Source organism: Mercurialis annua, linkage group LG2, assembly GCF_937616625.2.
Source record: "Mercurialis annua linkage group LG2, ddMerAnnu1.2, whole genome shotgun sequence".
NCBI lineage: Eukaryota > Viridiplantae > Streptophyta > Magnoliopsida > Malpighiales > Euphorbiaceae > Mercurialis > Mercurialis annua.
In genome coordinates this window covers 1257566-1270115 of record NC_065571.1, presented here as the reverse complement: position 1 = coordinate 1270115, position 12550 = coordinate 1257566, and the positions used below count along the sequence as shown (strand labels likewise).

The window sequence follows — 12550 nt, the reverse complement described above, 5'->3', positions numbered from 1 at the left end:
GCGATGATTAATATGAATTTGCTAATTATAGAAATTGCTATCATTTTTGCAATAATTTTTGAGGTCAAACTAAATATGAGAATGCAGACAAAACAGGCCTTGAGTGAATATTTAAGCACAATGTAAATATATTTACTGTAATTAAATTGACATATTTATAATTGAAAAATAATTTTAATAGTCATGATCGTCAATTTTATAAACTATAATAATTACATTAAAAAGTAAAAAAATACTCCTGTTTTTTCAGTTGTTTATTTAATAAAATATATTTGTTTCTAATTAGTTGTCTATATAGAATTTCAATGTAACTTTAGCAGTTATCTTTCAAATGTATCTCATGTTAATAGATGACTTTACGAGTGAATTTACAATACATTTATGAACTAATACAAGTATATTAGTATTTACTCTTATAATTTAAGACAAAACTCTCACTATCTTAATATGCAATTTTGGCTAAATAGAATAATTTATTTTAAATTATTTTTATGGTATTAAAATTTTGTATAACAGTAACAATATAATTTTTAAAATATTTATGATTTTTTTTCTTCACTGTGGATTAACTATTCGTCAAAATAAATAATAAAATTTAAAGTGTTATTTTCATTATCAATTGTAAAATTAATAGATTAGATTTTCAAAATTATTTTTAAAAAATAGTATCATTAACTTTAATCATATTATTGTATAGATAAAATTATTTTGTCAATATTTAATTATTGACATAATGATCTAGAAAAGTAGAACCTGCACAATTTGTATTAAACTATTAATATTAACTAAGATTAACAATTTTATCAAAAGACCTTTTATTTTAATTAAATTACGAAATTTGAGTAGAAAGAATATATTTTTTTACTAACGTGACTGTTTGATTATATGCATTTTATGTAAATTTTGACCATGAATATAAAAAATAAAAATAAGTAATAATATTATATCGTTTTTTATTTAAACTTTTTGTATTATATTTCATTTAATTTTTTACAACTTACTTAATTGAAATGATATTTTTACATCATATTTAATCTATAAAAAATTTAATAGAAATTTTTATATTTTAAATAAAAATCAACATATGTCAACGCCTCTAACTCTGAATCTGCCATCGCCTTCTTCGGCCCTGCCATCAACTGCTTTCGGACACGATGCCGCTCGTCTTCCATGAAAAACGAGCAGATCTGCTCGTTTTCCTCGAAGACGAGCAGATCTGATATGCTCATTTTCCTCAAGAAGACGAGTTGCAGCGGCAATTCCGAAGGCGTTGACGGGTCCGGAAAAAGTGACAACGGAATCGGAAACATTAATATTTTTAGGTGTAAAAATGTCGGGTTGAATATAAAAAAATAAATATCATTAATTTATATTAAATAAAAACATATTAGTATTATTTTTTGAATTTTTGAGGAATTTTTTTATTATATTTATAATATTAAGAGCTATTTAAAATATGTGGAGGATTTATTTTAACTGTTATTTAAGAGAAAAATGTTCAATCTGATATTTTATGGTGCAATTGAAAATCAAAAACACGATATAGAATAAAATTAATTGATTTTTAACATCAGTGTACAATTATCAAAAATCAATAGTTTTTGAGATTTTTTGCCTTTAAATGTAAATCCTTAATTTTATTCTTGAGTTACTTAAAAGCTTTATGTTCTAAAAAAAAAGTTAAAAGCTTTATCAATTAGCTTTAAACAGAATAACTTGAGAGTTAAGACAATTATTAAATAAACAGGAGAGTGGACACGTATTATAACATCGCCACAGCTTTATATATATCAAACTATAAAGAGACACTTGGTGGGTGGTTCATGCATGCAATTCACGAATAAAAGTTTTTCCTTCTTTTTTTTAAATAATTTAAGAAAACAATGCAAAAAAACCTGTAATGTTTACCTTATGTCTCTATAAACACTTAATAATTTCCCAATCTTAAAAATGACTTTTATATTACTAAAAAGTAGCATCAAATACATACCTCAGTTAAACGATGTTCCTAACATATCCTGCATGGTATAAATTAAAGAGAGAATGTGCAAATATAATTTATGTATCTCAAAAATAATCTTAGAGAAATATAAAGAGTAAAAATAACTTTAATATTATGAAATTCTGTTATTTTAAACACCTCTTGCAGATGGTATTAATAAGCTCTATTAACAAATCTCACGTGAATTTCTAGCTAGGTGAAAAATCACAAAATTACATGAAATAAGCACATTTAGGTGATATATATATATATATATATATATATATATATATATATATATATATATATATTTCAACCAATTAAACTATAAGCCCCTACGAATTTTTACATGCAATTCATTCACTTTGGAAAGAGCAGACTGACATGCTAGATGGCCTTTACTCTATCTACTTTTTACTCTTTCCAAGGATGAAATAGTTGGTTCGGTAGGGCCAATTTAGTACTCCCTCCATTCTGAAATAGTTGTCGCTTTAGCCATTTTCACACAAATTAAGAAATCAATAAATATGTCTAAAATTGTAAGTATTTTTACTAAATTAGCTTCTTGAAACTTGTTAACATTAATTAGTACCACTCTATATTTGTATATTTGTATTCTTTCAATGAATTGATGAGGGGTATATGTGGAAATATAGCAATAAATGCTTTCTTGGTATTCTAAAGTGACAAGTATTATAGAACAAAAAAATCTCCCTAAAGCGACAACTATTTCAGAATGGAGGGAGTATATACTTTGCAATGGGTGCTAATTTCCAAGACTTGAAATAACAATTCATAGTAAAAGTTTGAACATACAATGATTGATTTGATTCAAATATTTAATTAAACTAAGATCACAGGAGAAAATAAAAAATTACTCACATAACCAAATACAAATTAAAAGTTCTGAAAAAAATCTGCAATGTGTTTGTTGATCTCTTCTGGTCTCTCTTGATTGAGGAAATGGGCTACTCCTTCCATAACCACCACCTCCTTTAAATTTGGAACATCTTTTTTGAACCCACCCTTTTCTATATAATCCTTGTTTCCTAGTGAATTATAGGTCAGGTCTCGATCGCCGACTATAAATTTGGTGGCCACTTTTACTTGAGCTGCCGTCCACGGTGCAGTCAGCTCCCAGTTTCTAGTAGAATAAAAATAGACAAAATTATGAAATAATTCAAGGCAAAAATGGCAATTATATGAGTATGTTTGGTAGAATAGAACTAGACAAGATTAGTATTTAATATTTAGTTGCAGTTTTTAAATTAAAAAAGTATTTTTATATTTAAAAATAAAATATAACAATATTTTATAATTATATTTATGTTTATAAATAGCTAGATTAATTTTTAACGACATGGAAATTATTAAATACTGAAAGTCTTTAATTTAAATATCAGAAAAATAAATCTTCATATCTAAAAATAAATATACCCGCCCCACCAGCTCCATATTTCGTAATCTTGTCAGATTGACAGTTGTGTGACAAAATGGTCAGTGTCGTGACCATTATCCCCAAGCTTTTGCATTAGTTTCAGGAGTAACAAATACATCACGCCCATTTTGGTAATTTTTTTTATCCATTTTATCTCTAAATTTACATCTCCCCTGTCAAAAATGTGAACTTGTTAAATAATCATTTTTAACTCCTAAACTAAATAAATAAACGTTAATCCCTTCTTATTCTTTTTTTTTATTTATTTTTTTTATCAAAGGTGGGAATCGACTCTTTCGAGTCTCATTTGTTAGTTGTTAGTTACCGAGGCGTGTTTCGAACCCACAACCTCTTGATGCACTTAGAGGTGCCTTAGCCATTCAAGCTAGGCCCACGTTGGCAATCCCTTCTTAAACTAAATAAATAAACGTTAATCCCTTCTTATTCACCTGACATTTAAAACACTTTAAAAGACTGTGTGTACGGAGCAATTTAATGTTTACTTATTCATTAAATTCAGGGGTCAAATATAATTAAACAAATTCAGAAATTTAATAGATGAAACGTTAATTTTAATGGTTAGATGAATAAAAAATTATAAATTTAATCAAACTATAAATCAAGCCAAAAATAAATATTCGCATTTTGGATAGGGAACATACACGTCTAGATTCCGATAATAGTTGAGTCCTCCAATGAAGCCTTTCTTTTCAAATTTGTTCGTGTAGTATTTGACATCTTCCTCCGACAACCAAAACGGCAAGACAAGTGGATTTTCCGGCGAACGGCTGAAAGGTTTACCTTTAGGTAAGAAAAGAGGACCTGGATGATCCAATATTGTTAGAAATTCCTTAATAACTCTTTCAGTACCAAATTCTGCAAATTCAGCTTCTGCCTCTCCTAGTGCCTGCCAAAAAAAAGGCTTAATAATTTGAAAAAGAAAAACTAAATCTTTGGACATGCTTTTTATTTTCGGTTAATCTTTTAAAAAACACCAAATTTAGCTATTTTTTAAATTCCGATGTATTTCAACCACCGGAAAATTCCTTTAAATAATGAAAAATTCACATTTTTTAAATGTAAAATATATTATAATTAATTTTTTAAAAAAGTTTAATTAGAATTAACACTACATATAAAAAATTATTTAGTTTAAATTATTAAGCAAAAAATCACATATTTAATTTAAGTCCGATAACTAATAATTACTCCCATCATTCGTTATTTATTGACTTTTTCATTTACCAATACAATTTCTTTTTGGTACAAAGTTCATGAGTTTTCTCGCTTGATTTCGTAAATGTATACTTGCAGAGAAGTATACTTCCTGGAAAGTTAATTGCTGAGAAAGTTAGTAGAAAAAAAATTGATAATTTTTTTGTTTGGTTTACTAATTAACTTCCCGGAAAGTTGTATTTTAATTTTAATTAATTAAAAAGTAAATACGATATTACCCTTAATAACTAATTAGGCTAATTAAATGTAAAGATATAGTTGTATTTTCTATTAAATTAATTAGGGAAGTTCTACTTACCTAGATTAGGCTATGGAAGCCAAATTGCTAACTTCCCGAAAAGTAACACGTATAAGTTGAATCAAGTAAGAAAATCTTGCTACTTTCCGGGAAGTTAAACTTCTCTTATTCTAAATTTTAAACGGGTGCATACATGAGTATACAGTTCGAACTCTCGACCTCACTTAAGTCAGCAGAGCGTGTTACCAACTCATTTACGCTATTATTTACCAATTCATTTCAACTACCTCTATACTTTTTAACACTTATTTATATTTAAAAATATAAAAACAATTATTAATAAAAAAAATAGAGGGAGGAATAATTAGCAAAAACCTGAAATCTGCAAATGTAGTAATCATCCCCATACACATCTCTCATCATTTCAACAATTTTGGTTCGAGGATTTCTTGGAATAAAAGGTACGGTAAGGTTGACCAAAGCCTTGACCCGGTCCGGTCTAAACAAACACAAAAACCAAGCAATATAAGCACCCCAATCATGACCCACTACAAAAACCTGTGCCTGCTCACCAGCCACGTCATCAATCAGCCCGATAAGATCACCCACTATGTGCATCACCGTGTAGCTCCGCGGATCCGCTGGCGCATCGGTGTCGCCATAGCCTCTCATGTCCGGCGCCACCGCACGGTAGCCCAGAGAGGCCATAGCTACAATCTGGTGGCGCCAAGAGTACCATAACTCGGGAAATCCATGAATGAAGAGAATTACTGGACCGTTGATTGGACCCATCTCGGCCACATGCATGTTTATGCCGTTGACATGGATGACTCTGTGCTCTATAGCTTCCATTGTTATTATCTCAGGCTTTTCAATGGTTTTGATAGCTTTTAAGCTGTAGTGTGGTGGGGATAGCTTTGGCTTCTTAATAGCTCAGATGGAATCATTATGTTTGTTGTTGAATAGATTAATTTAAGGCTTCAATTATTATTGGGCAAAAGGTAGGAAAAAAAACCCTCCTAGTTTTTACAAAAATACAAATCAGTTTTTTTATTTTTTTGTATTATAATTAAGCCTTTTTTATTTTCATGTCGAATAAATAAACTCTTTCATCCAGCATCATTAGAAACACTTATTAATGGCTGACATTTCTCTCGTTTAAATTGCTGCTACATGTAGTACTGTATCAATCAACATTACTAAAATATGTTTATTTTTTCTCAAAGTGAATGGAAAATCACAGATTCACACCTTATTGTCACTGCAATATTCTAACAAAGTTGAGGACGTGTAAAGACTGATTTAAAACTAGAGGTGTGTCATATTCTAACATTGTCATATTCTTATTCCATATGGATAGTTATGACTCTATAGCTGAATAATGCAATTGCAGGTTATATTGACACCAACTCACCTAGATTTGTGACTTTGGTTACTCTCAGGTCCATAATTCTTTCTCTTTACTTATTATTGAGGCAAAAACCATAAGGAAGTCCTTAATGTTTTTGTGATTGTGTGGACACCAACTCATCTAGATGTGGTTTTTTTTTTATTAATAATGGTAAGTTTATATGACATCAAATTGAAAAAATAGCATCCAAAATTCTAATTTGTTATAAATTTGTATATAAAGCTAAATTTGATTGAAATTAAATTTAATATTTATCCATCATCTTCATCCTACACTACACCACACAACATCTACTCTTATTTTGGTTTAACATCCCTTTAAGCTTTCTTCAATTGAAGGCTTGTCAATATTGTGAAAAAATGACAATTTGGACAGTTTTCTATAAATCGTTGATTCAAAATTGTCATAAAAATAAAATATCTGATTATCTTTTTTAGTTTTTAGTTTTTATTAAATATAGTGTTCAAAGCATTAAAAAGGCCAAAGGTGGTTTTCTTTAATAAACAATCCTTATATTTATTAACAGTATATTTATTTTTGCGGAGGTCAAAAATATGCTCAATTTGGGGACTAACTAAACTAATATGAAAAATCCTTTGGAAGGATTGATTATTGAGAGCCATAGTTAACTATAATTTTCGTTTTCCTTTTCTTCTTGATTTTCTTGCAATTTCAAAACATGAGAACAAAAATTAATTATAGTTTTCTCTACTTATTATTTTTCCTACAAACAAAGGTTTATTTTGCTCCTTAATTTGATACAAAGGATTAAATAAAAGTAAGTTTGTGGTTTTAAAAAAACACCCTCGTTGGCTTGTTTTATCTATTTGATTTTAAATTGTCCTATGGAATTTTGCCACCTCAGCTTAATTAATATATAATGGCTCATTCATTTGCTGCCACACCATCTGAGGGATAAAACGAGTCAAAATATTAAATTTAAAGGTATTTTTTTTCTAAAAGTACAAACATTCAAACTTAACTTTATTTGATCTTCTATACTAAATTCAAGCAAAATGAATCCTTGCTGTTTTCCCTTTTCAGAAATTTGCACACTCATTGTAAATATCTCCATTCTCCAACAATGGCGTAATATGAAAAATGGAAACATATTTGAAATCATTTCTTTTACATTCTGATGACATGAAATAAAAATTCATAACAAAATTTATCTTGATTCAAATATTAAATTAAACTAAGAACACAGAAGAAGAAGAAGAAGAAAAAAGGCTCTTATATTTGAGTAGTATAAAATCAGAAGTTCTGAAAAAAATCTGCAATGTGTTTGTTAATCTCCTCAGGTTTTTCTTGATTGAGGAAATGTGCAGCTCCTTGCATGACCACTAGTTCCTGTAAAGAAGGAACATCTCTCTTGAACCCACCCTTCTCTATATAATCCTTATTTCCCAGTAAATTATAGCACAGGTCTTCATCACCCACTATAAATTTAGTGGCCACTTTCACTTGAGCCCCCGTCCATGGTGCAGTCAGCTCCCAGTTTCTTGCACAACAAAATTATACATGATCGTCAAACAATTCAGAGCCAAAATGGCAAGTATATATTTGACTATGTTCGAATCAGGTCCAGAACCAGATTAGATTGGGTCCAGTTAAAATTGGCTCAAAACCGGGTTCAAATCCAAATTAATACAACAGGTCCGGTCAAAACCGGCTCGAAATCGGAAACCAACCTGTTCTGGACCAAATCCATTTTTTACAACCAGAATCCTCGATTTCTAAAGAATAAAAAGAAATTTATTGAGATTGAAATATTAATTACATTTTTATTAATGGTGAAAAAATGATAAAATATACAATTATTTTGAAAGAAAAAAATTATTTCAAAAGAATAAATTAACCATAATATATAATAAATTTATTAAGTATTAATTATATTTTTTTTAAAGGGTGTAAATATAATAAAGTGTATAAAAATATTTTTTATTTTTTAAGAACCGGAACTGCCGGCTCACAAACTGTAGTTAGGACTTAGTTGATGCATGATGTTCTAATTATGATATTATAATTAATTGAATTAGCATAAATTAAAAAGGAACAAAGGATCACTTTACCCCCTCAACTTGGCACAAAGTATTAGAACGTCCAAATTAGCGAAACCGGATCACTTTTACCCTAAACTTGTCAAAACCGGTATAAAAATGCCCCTATGCTGACGTGATACTTTAATTGGAGAATAAATTTCTAATTAATCATAATTTACTCTAATAAATTTTATTTAAATACTAATTAATTATAATTTAACCCTAATTAATCTAGTAACCCTTTTAGATTATTTTCCAAAAAAAATTTCCCAATTTCCGGCGAGGAAGATCTGTTCTCTCGAGAACAGCGGCTGTTCTTGAGAGAACTGCCGATTTGTTCTCTCAAAGAACACGGTGGCGTCGATATTCTTGAGAGCACAGATGGGGCTGTTTCAAGAACACGGCAGCGCCGCCGTGTTCTTGAAAAACAGACATGTGTCTGTTCTTGAGAAAGAAGAACAGACTCGTGGGTCAGAACCACGGGTCTGTTCAGTTTTTTTAAAAAAAATTTATTAAAAATATAAAAATTTTGAGGTGAATTTGTTGTATATATAAAATTTGAGGGTTAATTTGTTTTATTTATGAAATTCGAGGATTAATTTGTTATATACAATTTTAAATTAATGGGATTAATTTTTATTTTTTAAAATTATTAGGTATTAATTTATAATGTATAAAACAAATTAGGACCATTTTAATCTTTTTTCCATAAAAAAAAACACCTTGGAACAAATAAATCATCATTAAAATCGGAGAGTGTATCCCACTCTCTTAGATGAGAGTGGGAAGGGGTGGTTTTGTACCATTTTTGACAAGTTCAAGGTAAAACATGATCCTATTTTACCAATTTGGACGTTTTTATACTTTATGTCAAGTTGAGGGGATAAAGTGATCCTTCATTCCATTAAAAAGATCAATATAAAAAAGTACCAACTAAATTATAAACCAATGAGCTATAACTCAAATAATATAAGCGCTAAACAGCAAATTGCTAGGTCGCGGGTTCGTTTCCTCCTACAAACACTCCCCTCTCTCCAAATTATCAAAAAAGAAAACTAAACTATAATATCAATTTAAGTATAATATAGTTCATTCATAAACAAAAAAGTATAGTATATGTTAATATGTTAGCATTTTGGATCAGGAAACATACAAGTCAATATTCCGGTAATAGTTGATTCCTCCGGTGAAGCCTTTCTTCTCAAATTTGGTGGTGTAATATTTGACATCTTCCTCAGACAACCAAGACGGCAAGACAAGTGGATTTTCCGGCGATCGGCTAAAAGGTTTACCTTTAGGTAAGAACAGAGGACCTGGATGAACCAATGTTAGAAATTCCTTAATGACTCTTTCTGTACCAAGCTCTGCAAATTCAGCTTCTGCCTCTCCTAACGCCTGCCAAAAAAGACAAGCTTAATAATTTTAAGATAATCTAAATTTTTATGTAAACGTTTAATTTTAACTAATTTTTTTAAAACGTCAATTTTAGCTTATTTTAAATTCAGATGAATTTCAACCATCCAAATGTTTATTTAGATGGTAAAGATTAAAATTTAAGCGAAACCTGAAATCTGCACATGTAGTAATCCTCCCCATACATATTTCTCATCGTTTCAACAAGTTTGGTTCGAGGATCTCTTGGAATAAACGATACGCTAAGGTTAACCAGAGCCTTGACCCGGTCCGGTCTAAACAAACACAAAAACCAAGCCATGTAAGCACCCCAATCATGACCTACTACAAAAACCTGTTCTTGCTCACCAGCCACGTTATCAATAACACCAATAAGATCACCCACGACGTGCATCACCGTGTAGCTCCGTTGATCAGCCGGCGCATCGGTATCACCAAAGCCTCTCAAGTCCGGCGCCACCGCCCGGTAGCCCAGAGAGGCCATGGCCACAATCTGGTGGCGCCAAGAGTACCATAACTCGGGAAATCCGTGAATGAAGAGAATTACTGGACCGTTGATTGGACCCATCTCGGCTACATGCATGTTTATGCCGTTGACATGGATCACTCTGTGCTCTATATCTTCCATTGTTATTATCTCAGGCTTTTCAATGGTTTTGATAGCTTTTAAGCTGTGGTGTGTGGTGGGGATGGCTTTGGCTTCTTAATAGCTAAGATGGATGTTGGGTTATTAGCCAATGGTACCCAATCTTCGCACCTTATATCAAAACGGTATCCAACCTTTAATTTGTATTAAAATGGTATCCAATCTTCTAATGTTTGTATCGAAATTGTTTTTTAAACAATTCCCGGTCACTTTTGATGACGTGGCAACCGGAAAACTAATTTTTTATATTTTTGCCACATCTCATGAAAAATAAGATTTTATATAATTTAAAAAATTAAAACGAACTCTTATTTTACATGAATAAAAAAAATTATTTTTCCGGTTGCCACATCATCAAAAGTGGCTGGAAAATGTTAAAAAACCATTTTGAAACAAATGTTAGAAGGTTGGGTACCATTTTAATAACAAATTAAAAATTGGGTACTATTTTAATATAAAATGTGAAGGTTGGATACCATTTTAGCTAATAACTCTATTATGTTTGTTGTTGAATAGATCAAGTTAGGCTTCAATTATTATTGTTTTATTTATTATATTTTATCAATTCAACTTTCATTTTTCGTAACTACGAATATTATTCATTCATTTTACACGAAATTTTATTTACATGAGAACGAAAAATTATATGCTAATCCAATGTTTCCACATAGACAATGACAATGTTAAGAAAACTACAAAATTAACACTTATTATCTAGCGTATTAGTCGCCTAAAATCATTACTTTTCCTTTTTTTTTCTCATCTAAATAAACGTATTTGAACTCAAAAAGAAATATCTAAATTGTATTTCAAATAATCAACAAACATCAATAATTGTTTATAATGATTAAGTTTCTCTCGTTTAAATTGCTGCCACATGTAGTAACTGTATCAATCAACATTACTAAAACATGTTTATTTTTTCTCAAAGTGAATGGAAAATCACAGATTCACACCTTATTGTCACTGCAATATTCTAACATCTATGGACGTGTAAAGACTGATTTAGGATTATTAGCTAAAATGGTATCCAACCTTTGCACCTTGTATCAAAATAGTACCCAACTTTTAATTTGTAGCAAAATGTACCCAACCTTCTAATGTTTGTATCAAAATGATTTTTCAAATAATTTCGGGTCACTTTTAATGACGTGGCAACCGGAAAACTAATTTTTTATATTTTTGCCACATCCCATGACAAATAAGATTTTATATAATTTAAAAAATTAAAACGAACTCTTATTTTACATCAATAAAAAATTATTTTTCCGGTTGCCACGTCATCAAAAGTGGCTGAAAAATGTTAAAAAACCATTTTGAAACAAATGTTAGAACGTTGGGTACCATTTTGATACAAGGTGCGAAGATTGGGTACCATTTTAGCTAATGACCCACTGATTTAAAACTAGGAAGAACCATAAGTTTGATTTTTAATTAATTTGATTTCTTTTAAAATAATCTTTTACATACAACTTTGATTGTAATTTTTTGTAACGAGAGGAGTTTGGAGCCCTAGGTTGCGAATTTTTTCAACAATACATTTATCCAATATCGAATAGAAAAAAGAAGGTGATTTTCCATTTCTTGTCAAAACGAACGGAAATGAAAGAAAAAAATGGAAACGGTATGTATTGCAGTTTTTGTTGGCTTTATCATTGGAAGATGGAGTTGTTGATTAGAATAATACAAATCTAATGTTGATGTTGTATTAATTAGAATTTAAATGCATGTCTCAAGTAAGGTTTGATAATTTGTGATAGTCATTGTTTAAGTTGTTTGCTACCGGTGGCGGAGTTTGACTATATTTTTTGAGGGGCCAAATTAAATGTGTACAAATTAAATGTTTAAGAATATAATTTAAATACAAATAAATAAAATTATAAATGCAAAAATTAAATGGATTTAGACATAAATACTAACCTTTATTTTTCTTAAAAAAGACAAATTAAAATACAAACTTGCTCGTTTGTATTTGTTTTCGATGGTAATTAGATTTAGTGTCAATGAAAAGTTTTGGATGCATTAGACTTAGTGAGGATGGAAGGTTTATATTGTTTAGGTGTTTTATTAAGAGTTAAAGAGATAAATCGGTAAATTAAAGAGGCAATGAAAAGTACACGGAATTAAGAAACAAAACGGAAGGCT

The 12550-nt window shown here is 29.8% G+C and overlaps 2 protein-coding genes across 4 annotated transcripts; both read right to left on the bottom strand.

The window, feature by feature from the left end:
• Positions 1–2751: 2751 nt before the first annotated feature.
• LOC126668901 (uncharacterized) lies at positions 2752–5833 on the bottom strand. 3 transcript variants are annotated; one of them, XM_050362130.2, is made up of 4 exons: positions 5269–5833; positions 4082–4326; positions 3419–3592; positions 2984–3125 (listed from the first exon to the last, which is right to left on the bottom strand). In XM_050362130.2, exons 1-3 carry the CDS (start codon positions 5743–5745, stop codon positions 3451–3453), a joined length of 864 nt encoding a protein of 287 aa, XP_050218087.1. In that variant the 5' UTR covers positions 5746–5833; the 3' UTR covers positions 2984–3125; positions 3419–3450. The 3 variants fall into 3 exon arrangements, with proteins under 3 accessions (XP_050218086.1, XP_050218087.1, XP_055960809.1); XM_056104834.1 differs by having other exon boundaries at positions 3006–3125; positions 3428–3592; XM_050362129.2 differs by lacking the exon at positions 3419–3592 and having other exon boundaries at positions 2752–3125.
• A 1566-nt stretch (positions 5834–7399) lies between these two features.
• Positions 7400–10467, bottom strand: LOC126668903 (uncharacterized). The gene is made up of 3 exons (XM_050362132.2): positions 9911–10467; positions 9500–9741; positions 7400–7805 (listed from the first exon to the last, which is right to left on the bottom strand). Exons 1-3 carry the CDS (start codon positions 10385–10387, stop codon positions 7559–7561), a joined length of 966 nt encoding a protein of 321 aa, XP_050218089.1. The 5' UTR covers positions 10388–10467; the 3' UTR covers positions 7400–7558.
• Between the last annotated feature and the right edge of the window lie 2083 nt (positions 10468–12550).